The following is a 13400-nucleotide window of genomic DNA, read 5'->3' as shown; positions in this document are numbered from 1 at the left end:
AGGAACACAAATGAAGCAAATAAGATTGTACCTTCTTCAGTAAATGCAGCTGTTGGATTCCATCCATGAGTTCCACACACTCCAGCAAAAGCTTTGCAAGATTGTTCTCCGCATAAGATGCTATATCTGGCCAAAGGTAGTGAAATATAATTCAGGAAAAGGAATTTAATGAGTTCTTCTAAGACCATAAGATATAGAAGCAGAATGAGGACATCTGGCCCATTAAGATGATCACATTTTGATCATGATTGATTTATCATACTCTCTCAACCCCAATCTCACAACTCCTTCCCATAACCTTTGATGCCTTAACTAATCGAGAACCTACCAATCTCCACTTTAATATACACAATGATTTTGCCTCCACAGCTGACTTTGGGAATGAATTCCAGAGATTCACCACCCTCTGACTAAAGAAATTCCTCCTCATCTCTACTCTAAAGCAACATCCTTCCATTCAGAGGCTGTGCCCTCTAATCCTGACACTCCAACAACTGGAAGTATTCTCTCCACATCCACCCTGTTCAGGCCTTTCAATATCCAGTGAGTTTTAATGAGATCACACCCCCTCCCATCCTTCTAAACCCTAGTGAGTGCAGGCCCAGAGCTATCAAACACTCTTCATACATTAGCCCTATATTCTCGGGGACCCGTCATAAACTTCCTCTGGACCATCTCCAGTATCAGCAATCTGTCCTAGATATGCAGACCAAAACTGCCCACAATACACCATTTGTGGTCTGTCCAATGTGTTATAAAGACTCAGCATTACATCCTTGCTTTTATATTCGAGTCCTCTTGAAATATTGATTGAACAGTAAATGAAAGGCACATAATTCTATATGATTAATTGCAAATATGTAACAAAGTCAAAAGTCTGCAGAGTAGAAACACGAGGATCAATTCAAAGCTCTGCCATCAAATGTCAAGCTAGATCATCTCTTGTCTGTGCTGGTCTACGTCTGACTCTTATGTTGTAAATGATACCTGCATCCTGATTTCTTGGGCAACAAACAAAGAGCTGTATGAATTCGAAAGGTCAGACTGTGGAGGGAAATGGACAGCTGACATTTCGGGTTCAGAAGCTTCATCTAGACTGAGAGAGTTCTTCCAGTTTTTTGTTTGTTGCTCTCGATCCCAACATCTACAATGTTTTGTATCTCCTGATTACTTGGTCAAAGTCATCATCAAAAACAGATTGTTAGTCCTTTATCCAATCACAGTGTTCTCGCAAAATGCATGCCAAAAATGGCATTTCAATATAAATACAAATCTTTGTGTTTATGAACCAAACATATTCTAAATCCAATTAATCTATTTCATTTTAAAACATGCAGATAAGTTAGAAAGCTGTACAAATCGTTGTTAACGCCTTTACCTTGCGACAGAATTGTAATACACGTGTTTACTTACATCTCAAACTTGCAAGTTTTTGATCATCCAGAATAATCCGACCAACGTCGATTTGTTTCTTCTTCTTGACAACCATCCCTGCCCAGATCGTTTTGAATTGTTGGTAGAAAAACAGTGAAACTTGTTTATGAGAGTTTTGAACCAGAACTGGATTTCACGCCAGTTATCACCTAGGCGATAAATTCAATTAAAGCAGAAATGTTGTGGGATAAAGAAATATATCAGTGCATACGGGTGCCTATATAATGATTAAGAACCCAATTCAGTAGCACCAATGCTGTTTAAAGCACAGACCCCTTTCACCGGTTGCTAGCACAAACCACGCTGCCATCTTTGCAACATTTCACGCCAACGTCAATTCCGCCTTCGCGTCGTACGAATCCTCCGCAAACTCCACCTCGACACGGCACCGCCCCTTCGTCGTTCAGCTATTGGTTAACGTGGGGGCGCAAGCGCTTGTCGCCGGACAATTGGCTGAGGCCAACGTCAATCCTGGAAGGTTGTCCCGGGGAGTTCCTGGCCAGATGGATACTGAGGATTCCGAGCGCGCTGACAGCGGAGTGTGGGAAAGTTAGCGGCGCAGTGATGGAGAGGGCGACAGGACGGGAGGCAGCGGATCATTCCGCATTAAGTGCTTGCCTGGGATTTTCCCCTTATCCGATTGTGTCACAATTTTAACGCAGGGAATGGAGCGTTTGATCAGGTAGGGGTTTTTTTTTGCCTGTGGATGTCAGAAACGGAGATGCTGAATTTTGATCATGAGAGGCTTAGCGAGCCCACCGGGGTATTTTTTGCAAGTGATGTCATTCAGTAGTAGTGTGGAAAAGATGCGTTTGAGGCATAATTTGGGAGTTCCCACTAACCTAGTGGACACTGTTGCATTGTTTTAAAAGGTTGATTCAAGTAACTGTCTATTCCCAACAAGTAAAATATTTAGAGGAAAGTCTGAAGTTTATCTTATGGCATGAGTAGAGTTTTTATAAATGGCTTGGGTCAACGAATACTTTTCATTTCAGTAGTACAGTATCTTTTGCGAAGTTTGTTTATAAAAATATTTGTAAAATAAAACAGATTGTTTCTTTGTTGAAGAAATTAAATTTACTTTAACCAAAGTCATTTCAATGTGTGCATGACCGTACGTCAATTACGTTTTCGTTTTCAGATGAAGTACCGATTAGTTGAAGTAGAAGAGATCTGCTCTTTTTAATTGGATTGTGGATTTATTTTATTCCTTGGTAAGATAGAGTTGTTGGAAAGGAAATTGTGTGGACGTTTGAACATAACTCAGGCAATATAATATAAATGATCATCTTAAAACAGCCAAAACAAATGTTTCCAACATTTTCAAACAAGTGGTCTTTTGCGAATTTTATACGATTAAAAGATGCAAGCATATTCTAACCAGAGTGAACCAGCAGTTTATTGCTTAAAAATTATTCGGCTTTAATATTATTATGGTCAAATAGATGTGAATAAAATGAAGGCATTAATCAACGTCCTGGAAATCTATACTCTTCTATAAATTGACAAATGTATATTAAATAAATTTTTTAGATATGTGTTTTTTTTAATTCTAAGTTGGTCTGTTCACGGAGAACACAACCTTACATTCACATTAAAAAAAAGTTCATTCCTGAGCTTTAGGGATCTTAAAGAGACAATTTAACATATTACCAACAATAACAGCAATAAGCTGTTCGCTAAAGAAGTGTAACATATGTAGTCCTGGTCGTTGTAGGACATGTGTATGACTGCTGGAGTTAAATTACTATCAATCAGTTTGCAGTGTTTCAACCCCTGTAATTGAATTCTACGACCAGTTAGTAATTCCGAGCTTCTGATATTTATCTCAGTCAATCCTATATTAACAATGTTGTATTATTTTACTAAAATAAATATCTTGCTAAGTCATTTTTGTTCTAGGTATTTGCTATATTCCCTGACTACAAATATTCCTCACTCAGCACAACCCGGCAGTGGACTTAAACCATAATCAAGCTGTTTGATCGTGGAAGATTCCTGTGTACAAATTCGTTGTCATGTTTCCCATGTTGCAGCAGTCTTTCTACATCCAAAGTGTGTACTGACCTGGCTGCAAGGCACATTGGGATGTCTTAAAACAACTGGGCAAGAGACCGCAAAAGAATAATAGTGCTGAATCTGAACTTAATACAGATTTCACTATTTATCTCTTTTGCCCTAGATTGCCACCATTTGAAAAGGTTATTTTAGATATAAGTATATTATTCAAAAAATAAAATCCAAAGCATTCGTTCATTCACCCTAAGGGAAGAAAAGCTGTCATCGCTATCCAGTCAGCCCTAAATGTGATAGTTAACTAAATTCTTAACAGCCTTTTGAAATGGTCCAGGATAACACACCATTGTATCTCTCTCAGACAAAACTTAGCAAAAGCAGTTATAAATGAAATTTAGATTCTTGGAACAAATGTTTGATAATCACATACACTTGAATTTTTGTTCGATTATTCATAAATGCAGTGTGCTTATTTTTGAAATGAATAACAGAATTCATCCTTCATGTTCTTAATACATTTTTTAAGATTTATATATAATCTTCATTAACATATTTTTGTACAGAATAAAATGCTACTTGTTTTCTGGATAAAGATATGGTTCTTTGCCACATGGTGGTCTTAGGTCTAGGATTACCTGAAGCCAAAATCTTGTTCAATATTTTATTTTAATAGACTTACCCATATTCAAAAAGCAAATAAAAACTGCAGTCTAGGCAATATCTCTGGAAAGTCAAGCTTTCTAATACTCCGGTACAATTGCTTTCAGATTGCTTAAGCTCACTTTTAAAAATTGCCAAATATTGTTGATCTGAAAATACACCAACTATAATCTGCATGCAGATTTTATATATTGTAAGGTTTTCCAATGTAAAGTAATTACACCACTTTCTTGATTACAATGTTTGCCTAGTTATAAACAATCTTAGTGGTTTGAAGGAATTCTAAGTATTTGAAAATGTCTGTCAGACTGGACTGCTTGCACAAGTTAGCATTTAATATAAGTGCTTCTTGGTATCTTTTCATAAATGATGCTTTTTTGTTTGGGAAGCATGCTTATAGGGATAGGTTAAATTTAATTGATCATGCATACAAAATTGATAGTCACTATTTTATAAAGATGAGCATCATCATTATGTGCCATGTCACATGACGTAGGTGACCATGGTTGCTCTTGACAGTTTTTTCTACAGAAGTAGTTTGCCATTGCCGCCTTCCGGGCAGTGTCGTTACAAGGTGGGTGACCCCAGCCAATGTCAATACTCTTCAGAGATTGTCTGCCTGGCATCACTGGTCACATGACCAGGATTTGTGATATGCACTGGCTGCTCATCTGACCATCCAGCTGCCGCTCCCATGGCTTCACGTGACCCTGACCCCGGGGGGGGGGGGGTTACACCTTGCCCAAGAGTTTCCTTGATTCTGGTTTAAGATGGCACTGGTGAACCTCAGTGACTTCTGGCTGGTAGCTAACAAAACAAGGAAAACAACTAAATACTTTGTTACTCTCACTTTTTGTGACAAACAATCATCGCAGGCTAATAGTCTGTAACTTCCCTTTGGACTTTGAGGAAATTTGTTGTAGCAGAGCTGAGGCAAGGCGAGATGGCGGCCCGTCACCAAGAGCAAGGAATTCCTGAGGCTCCGTCAATTCAAGCACTGTGCTGAAGGCTGAATCGAGGCAGTGAGGTCTGGGCACCAGAGCATACCAAAGCGACTGAACCCGATGTTTGGACAGAGACTTTAAACACAGGGTCAAATCGAGACAGTGGAGTCCCAGGCACCAGAGCAGATCGGGGCGACTGAGCCTGATGTTTGGATGGAGATTTAGCGCAGGGCCGAATTGAAAAGGTCGGGTACAGGCCCAGTCAAGACAGTGGAATCCTGGACTCAGAGTGCATGAAGGTGATTGAAACCTATGTTTGGACATCAGTTTAGGCGCTGGGCCAGATTGAAAGCTTCAGGGTGTCGGGGCTTGAGTTGAGGGATGGGCGGTTTCATTTCACTGCTCCACAACTTGGCTCTGTGCTGAACTATGGGACTCTCTTTGCAGACTTCAGTTCAGAACACTATTTGCTTGCAGTTATTGTTTGCATGATGTGTTTTTTGTCTCTCTGCACATCTGGTGTTTGACGGTCTTTTTTATATCTGGCTTCTTTGGGGTTTCTTTGTTTTAGTGGCTGCCTGTTAGGAGATGAATCTCAAAGTTGTATAATGTATTAATACTTTGATAATAGATGTACTTTGTACTTTAAACTTTGAACTTTCAGGCTAGTGGAGGGAAGAAATGCCTTGCACCTCCTTTGGTAGAGACGTATCTCCACCCTGCCACCCATAAAGTTGATACTTTTTAATAATACTTGTACTTAAGTAAAACTACCAAGTATTTCCATTTCGGTGGTGCTTTATTACGTCTCCCATATACCTGCAAATCCTTAATGTATGATGAATTAATATAAAGTATGAAGATGGTTCTAATGGACGCAAATAAAACGTGTGACCACAGGGTCTAATTTTGCCCATTATAATCTACTGCATTGCAGATGGTTGACATCATCACCTGCAGGAATGACACTAAACTTGAATGAAACACAGAATGATAAATCACTCTAAACCAGGGGTTCCCAACCTTTTTTATGCCAGAGATCAAAACCATTAAGCAAGCGGCCCATGATCCACAGGTTGGGAACCCCTGCTCTGGACAGTGTCAGTGATTTTCAGTGACACAGAAGAACTCACAATTTTCCTTTCTCTGGGCAAGGGAAGCCTTTCGTCATGTAGCAGTGTTTAAGAAATCAGTGGTATCCAATTTAATTTATAGGTAAAAGAGTCTTAATGTTGTGGCAGAATTTTGTCCTTAAAATTGGTGTTTCCTTTACCCATAAAACTTACTAAGCCTGTGCAATCCATTTTCTTATATGTAATCTGTTCCTTCCATATTGTGTTTATAAACCAACAAACTTGTGGATGTTCAATGCAAGCCTTCTCAAAGAATTTAACAATCAATTTGTGTACTGTACCTGTGCTATTTGTAAAGGATGATGCTGTAAAGAAATAAACTAGATCACAATGCTGTGCTTCAATCCTAGGCTGAGCTGCATTGTTACCAATCGACCTTACTGCCATTGAATTTTGGAGTTATTCATTTATCTCTGCAATTTCACATTTGTTTTTAGAATATTGGACAACAGCACATCCAGCTTCAAACAAGAATAAAATTGACCATGGCCGAGTGTTCCGAAGTGGCTGGGAGTATAGACTGGAAAGAGCGGTGCATGACTCTTGAGTCACAGATGCTGAAGTTTCGCGTGCAGGCCAGTAAAATCCGAGAGCTGCTTGCAGAGAAGGCAAGTAAATATGATCAATTAGAATGGGAGTTTTCGATGAGGTGTGGGTGGGAAAGGAAAATATACGGCCTGAACTAAAATACCAGTTATGTTTTGCAAACAGTCTTGCTATCTCAAGATATATAGAGAATATTCAGTATTTTATAAGATCATAAGGCTATAAGTTGAAGAAGCAGAATTGGGCCGTTTGGCACTTTGAGTCTGCTCCACCATTTCATCACAACTGATCCAAGTTCCCTCTCAGCCCCAGTCTCCTGCCTTCTTCCCTTATCCCTCGATACCCTGACCAATCTAGAATCTATCAACCTCTGCCTTAAATATACATAAAGACTTGGCCTCCACAGTTACCTGTGGCAAATAATTCCACAGATTCACCACTCTGGCAAAAGAAATTCTTTCTCATTTCCATTCTAAAAGAACACCCCTCTATTCTGAGGCTGTATACTCTAGTCTTAGACTCCCCAATCATAGGAAACATCCTCTCTATATCCACTCTATCAACACCTTTCAACATTCATAGGTTTCAAGGAGGTCACCCCTCATTCTTCTGAATTATGGTCAATGCAGGCCTAGAGCCATCAAACGCTCTTCATATGACAAAGAACCTCCAGCGTCAGCACATCTTTTGTTAAATACTGGGCCCAAACCTGCTCGCAGTACTCCAAGTGAAGCCTCACCAGTGCTTTATAAAGCCTCAACATTACATCCATTTATAATCTAGTCCTGTATTTGCCTTCCTCACCACAGACTCAACCTGCAAAATTAACCTTTAGGGAATTCAGCACAAGGACTCCCACGTCCCTTTGCACCTCAGATTTTTGAATTAACTCTCCGTTTAGAAAATAGTCTTCACTTTTATTTCTTCTACCAAAGTGGATAACCATACACTTTCAGACACTGTATTCCATCTGCCACTTTTTTGTCCATTCTCCTAATCCTTCAGTAGTGCAAATTCTTCTGTAGCCTTTCTTCTTCCTTTAACTACTTGATAGATCTTCTTCCTTTAACTACTTGCCCCTCCATCTATCTTTGTATCCTCCACAAACTTTGCAACAAAGCCATCAATTCCATCATCCAAATCATTGACATATAATGTAAAGCGAAGCGGCCCAACACAGATACCTGTGGAACACCATTTGTTACCGACAGCCAGTCAGAAAGGGCTCCCTTTATTCCCACTCTTTGCCTCCTGCCAATCAGCCAATGCTTTATCCATGCTAGTATCTTTCCTATAATACCATGGGGTCTTAAATTGTTAAGCAGCATCACGAGTGACACCTTGTCAGTAGCTTTCTGAAAATCTAAGTACACAACATCCACCAATTCTCCTTTGTCTATCTTGCCTGTTATTTCTTCAAAGAATTCCAACAGTTACTAAGCAAGATTTTCCCTTGAGGAAGCCATGCTGACTACAGCCTATTTTATCATGTACCTCCAAGTACCATGAAACCCAGCCTTAACAAATGACTCCAACCACTCTCAGACTAACTGGCCTATAACTTACATTCTTTTGCCTCTCTCCGTGACGTTTGCATTTTCCTGTCCTCAGGAACCATGCCAGAATCCACTGATTCTTAAAAGATCACTACTAATACCTCAACAATCTCTTCAGCCACCTCTTTCAGAACCTTGGGGTGTGCATCATCTGGTCCAAGTGACTTGTCTATCTTCAGACCATTCAATCCCAAGAACCTTCTCCATTGTAATGGTAACTTCACACACTTCTGGTCCCTGACCCTCTCGAATTTCCTGCATACTGCCAGTGTCTTCCACAGTGAAGACTGATAGAATATACTTATTCAGTTCATCTGCCACTTCCTTGTCCCCCATCACTACCTTTCCAGCATCATTTTCCACTAGTCCGATAGCCACTCTCGCCCCTCTTTTACATTTCATGTGTCTGAAGAAACCTTTGGTATCCTCTTTAATGTTATTGGCTAGCTTACTTTCATATTCCATGTTTACTACCTTAATGACTTCTTTAGTTGCCTCCTGTTGGTTTCTAAAAGCCTCCCAATCCTCTAACTTCCCACTAATTTTTGCTCTGATATATGCCCTCTCTTTGTCTTTTATGTTGGCTTTGACTTCTCTGGTTAGTCACAGTTATCTTACCTTTAGAATACCTTTCCTCTTTGGGATTTATATATCCTGTGCCTTCCAAATTGCTTCCAGAAATTGCAGCTATTGCTGCTCTGTCATCACCCCTGCCAGTGTTCTTTTCCAATCAATTCTGGCCAAATCCTCTTTCATGCCTCTGTAATTCACTTTACTCCACTTTAATACTGATACAGCTGACTTTGACTTCTCCTTCTTAAATTTCAGGGTGAATTTGATCATATTATGATCACTTTCCACTAATGGTTCTTTTACCTTAAGCTCTCTAATCAATTCCAGTTCATTTCACAACATCAAATCCAGAATAGCTGATCCCCTGCTGGTCTCAACCACAAGCTATTCTGAAATGCTATCTCAACCAACATTCTAGAAATGGCCCCTCTTGGGATCCAGCACCAACCTGATTTTCCCAATCTACCTGCAAATGGAAATCCCCATGACAATTCTAACATTGCCCTTTTGGCTTGCATTTTCTATATCCCACTATAATTTGCAGACCACATCCTTACTGCTGTTTGGGTGTATGTACGTAACTCCCATCAGGGTCGTTTTACTCCAGCAGTTCTTTAGCTGTATCCACAGAGATACAGCACCTTCCATCCCTATGTCACCTCTTTCTAATGATTTGATTTCACTTTTTATCGACAGAGCCACACCTCCTCCTTTACATTCATCCAAAATGCGGAATGTGACTTTTTTTATTTTTTTGTGATAAGTGATGAACGAAGCTGATCTAATTCACAGCTAGTTCATTCCACTCAGGAACTTCAATAAAATACAGTGCAAAATTAAAAGTAATGTTGTGTAGCTCAATTTGTTGACCCACAAATCATGACAGAACAAGAAAATGACCCTTGGATCTGATGTGGCAAAAGGTGAGAGATAAAAGGCTGCAGATGCTTGAATCCTGACTAACAAACAATCTGCTGAAGTCACTCAGCATCTGTGTGAGGAGAAGGATTTGTCAACATATCTGGTCAAAGCCCTGCATCAGGAACTGCTGGTTGACCAACTGAGTTCCTTCAGCTGATTATCTGTAGCTGACGATGATCTTATTACCAGAGGTGGCAAGATGCTGTTGTGCACAGTTGCCTATAAGATGACAACAAAACATTTTTGCTCTTGTACTTAAATCCTTTTGCAATCAAGGACTACAAGCAGTTCTTATGAAGAGATTTTGATCTGAAATACTCGCTGAACGGCAGAGTTTCTCCATCTTTTATTTAAGAAAAATAGCATCTGCAGTTTTCTAAAAATTTGCAGTTTGCCTTCTGATTGCTTGTTGTGCTTGTAAAGTTTATTTTTTTTTGTGTGGTTATTTAAGTCTCCTCAACTGTTACTTTGTGTGAGTTCCAGCTAGTCTCTGGATATCATAGTTTCTCTGGAATTCATGACTGGATTTAGTAATATTCATTTTATATTTATATCTTAGTTTCACTCGCATGGAAATAATTTCTGCAGGTCTACCATATCAATCCATTTCATACCACATATCAAACACCAAAAAGAAATCCACCCTGTCTTCTCTTTTCAAGTCAAAACAATCCACTCTATTCAATCTTTCAGCCTGTAACTAACAAATCATTTTGCACCTTCTCCTGTATTTTCTCCTGTTTAAAATATGGAGACCATAACTCTTCACAGTTGCTCTTCTTCTTGGGTGCTGAGCTCCTTGTCTCCACCGCCCCCAAAATCAATGGTATGGTTGGAGTTCATCAGTGCTTCTGTAGCCCATAATATCCACTGCGTAGGGGATTGGCCTGTGCTGCTTCACCAGAGTGCTGTAAGCCACCTTTACCTGTTTCCACCTCGCACGACAGGGATGTACGGTTGGACTATTCACTGTACTCAATTTATTTAACATAAGATTTTTTCTCAATTGTCTGGCACAATGCTTTGTTTGCTTTCTACACAAACTGCTGCTTCAATTGATTCTTTTTTCCTGGTGCACAACATTCTTCTATTTCTCTCAGCCAAATGAAATGTTTTTCATCAAGGTGTGAATACTTCGCTACTCCTGAATCCGGATTCAGGGTTTTGATGCGGAATATCAACAATTTCCTTCCACCCCGCACCCCCCCCCCCACCCCCAGCCGATTGTTTGTTGCCCCGTATTCCAGGATATGGAGTGTCTTGTGTTTGTTACTTCCCACAGTAACGTGGATACTCACACTCTTATCTCTACTGAAATTCATTTGCCATTTACGACACACAAAATGCTGGAGCAACTCAGCAGGTCAAGCAGTATTGATGGAAAGGAATAAACAGTCAATGTTTTGGGTGAGACCTTCCTTTCATCAGGACTGGAAAGGAAAAGGGAAGAAGCCAGAATACGAAGGTGGGGGGAAGGGGAAGGAGTACAATCTGGAGGGTGATAGGTGAAGCCAGGCGAGCGGAAACTGAGAAGCTGAGAGTTAGATAGAAAAGATAAGAGGCTGGAGAAGAAGAAATCTGATGGGAGAGGAGAGTGGACCATGGGAGAAAGGGAAGGAGGAGGGGCATCAAGGGGAGGTGAGAAGAAGAGAAGAGGTAAGATGGCGCAGTTTCAGCACCTCCATGAAGGCACTTGAAGGTGTCGAGCACCTTTGCTCCATCCACCACAGGCAGGATTTCTTGGTGCCCAACCATTTTAATTCCAAATCCTGTTCCCATTTCAACATGTCAGTCCATGGCCTCACCTACTGCAATGGTGAGGTCACTCTCGTCAGAGGATCAACACCTCATATTCTGTCTGAGTAGTCTCCAATCTAATGGTACGAACATCAGTTTCTCTAACTTCAGGTAATTTTTTCCTCCTCCTTCCCTTTTCTTCAATTCCTCACCCTGGCTCCCCCTTACCCCTTGCCAAGGCCCCTGCTGAGGGCAGAACCTTCCACCTCAGGGAGGGGAGATTAAAGCTGTGGCAGAGATTGGTGCTGGGATCAGGGGCGGGTAGAGGTTTGGAGGAGTTAGGGATGTTGGAGAGTTGGAGGGGTTAGGGGAAATGGGGAGGGAGAAGGTGATGGGCTCAGAGGTGTGAATGGGGGAGGAGGAGCAGTGGGACCCTGCGGCAGTGTGAGAGGTCACAGTCTGGAGACAGGCAGGAGTGGGATTGGAACCATTGGCAGTGGAGGCACCGGCCTAGAGGAGCTGTGGAAAATGAGGAAAATGTCTAAGGCTGCAGCAGGATATGGGTTAAAGAGAAAGTAGGCAAAGCATTGACAGTTAGAATTTAATCAAGATAATTGCAAGGTGATGCATTTTGGGAAGTCAAATGATAGTTGGGCACCTACAAGAACTGATAGGGTGCTAAGGAATGTTGATGAACAGAGGGACCTTGGGTCCAACTTCCTGAAAATGTTAACGCAGGTGGATAGGGTATTGAATAAAGCGTATTGTATACTTGTCTTCATAGGTCAGGGCACAGACTATAAGAGTTTGGATGTTACATTGCAATTTTACAAAACACTGGCTGCATTGCTCCTGGAATATTATGTGTAGTTTTGGTTGCATACTTTCGGAAGGATGTGGTAGTGCTGGAGAGATGGCAGTGCTCATTCACTTGGATTGTTCCTTTAGTAATGGGGAGTGAACGGAAATTTTGGGTTTGTTTTTTCAGAATAACAGGGGCTGAGGGGTGACCTACTAGAGGTACATAACATTGTAAGAGGTTACGTAGGATAGATGGAACCTCTTTTTCCCCATCGTAGGGAAATCAAAAACAAAAAGGCATAGGTTTAAGGTGAGGGGAAGGAATTTTAAAGGGGATTTGAGGAGTTTCTTTTTACACAAAATGGTGGAATCAAGCACAATCACTAGGTTTAAGGGACATTTTGACAAGGCACTTGCATAGACAAGGCATAGAAGAATATGGATCTAATACACAGAAATGAGATTGGTGTGTATGGGCAAAATGGCCAGCATATATATGACTGAAGGGTTCCTTTCTGTGCTACACAATTCTTAGCTGATCGGGTATATGATACTGAAGTTCAGAGGAATGACAGAATAGTTGAATGTGATTGAAATAGCACTGATTGTAAGAAATAATAGCAGATGGTGAATGAAATACCCACATAACTTAATTCATGCATTACCAAACATGAGTCAGCACAAAGAACTGCTCATACAGTAGCACAATAGTACAACTGGAAGAGACACTACATCACAATCCCAGAGACCCAGTTACAGATGTGATCTCGGGTGTTGTTTGGAGTCTGCATGTTCTCCCTGTGACCACATGGGTTTCGTCCCACATGCCAAAGATATTGAGGTCTGTAGGCAGATTGCCCCTGGTGTGCAGGGGAACAGTAGAACCAAGGGAGAGTTGAAGATGGAATGTAGGGAGATTGGTATTAATGTAGAGAGTGGTTGATGGTTGTTATGGACTTGGTGGAAGAAGGCATGGAGCTAAAGGTATTGCTCCTGTTCCCCCCACCATATCCATACCATTCCCAAGACCATGAGGAAAGACACTGGATCTCATTACGACTCTGAGAAAGATTTCCTTA

The 13400-nt window shown here is 40.8% G+C and overlaps 2 protein-coding genes across 7 annotated transcripts in view; one reads left to right on the top strand and one right to left on the bottom strand.

Annotated features, from left to right (window-relative positions):
- LOC140201238 (tRNA (32-2'-O)-methyltransferase regulator THADA-like) overlaps nucleotides 1-1747 on the bottom strand; it is a 424035-nt gene extending 422288 nt beyond the window's left edge. For all 6 annotated transcript variants that reach the window (XM_072265008.1, XM_072265009.1, XM_072265010.1 and 3 more), the window contains exons 1-2: nucleotides 1414-1747; nucleotides 32-126 (exon numbers count right to left, since the gene is read on the bottom strand). In XM_072265008.1, the coding sequence (XP_072121109.1) occupies nucleotides 32-126; nucleotides 1414-1489 (171 nt within the window). In that variant the 5' untranslated portion in view covers nucleotides 1490-1747. The remainder of the gene's footprint in view (nucleotides 1-31; nucleotides 127-1413) is intronic.
- A 178-nt stretch (nucleotides 1748-1925) lies between these two features.
- The window catches only part of LOC140201237 (pleckstrin homology domain-containing family H member 2-like), a 140226-nt gene continuing 128751 nt past the window's right edge, over nucleotides 1926-13400 (top strand). The window contains exons 1-2 of the mRNA XM_072265007.1: nucleotides 1926-2116; nucleotides 6625-6795. Of these exons, the coding sequence (XP_072121108.1) occupies nucleotides 6673-6795 (123 nt within the window). The 5' untranslated portion in view covers nucleotides 1926-2116; nucleotides 6625-6672. The remainder of the gene's footprint in view (nucleotides 2117-6624; nucleotides 6796-13400) is intronic.

Source organism: Mobula birostris, chromosome 8 (genome assembly GCF_030028105.1).
Source record: "Mobula birostris isolate sMobBir1 chromosome 8, sMobBir1.hap1, whole genome shotgun sequence".
Taxonomy (NCBI): domain Eukaryota; kingdom Metazoa; phylum Chordata; class Chondrichthyes; order Myliobatiformes; family Myliobatidae; genus Mobula; species Mobula birostris.
The sequence above is the reverse complement of the archived record's forward strand: the minus strand, read 5'-3'. Positions and strand labels throughout refer to the sequence as shown.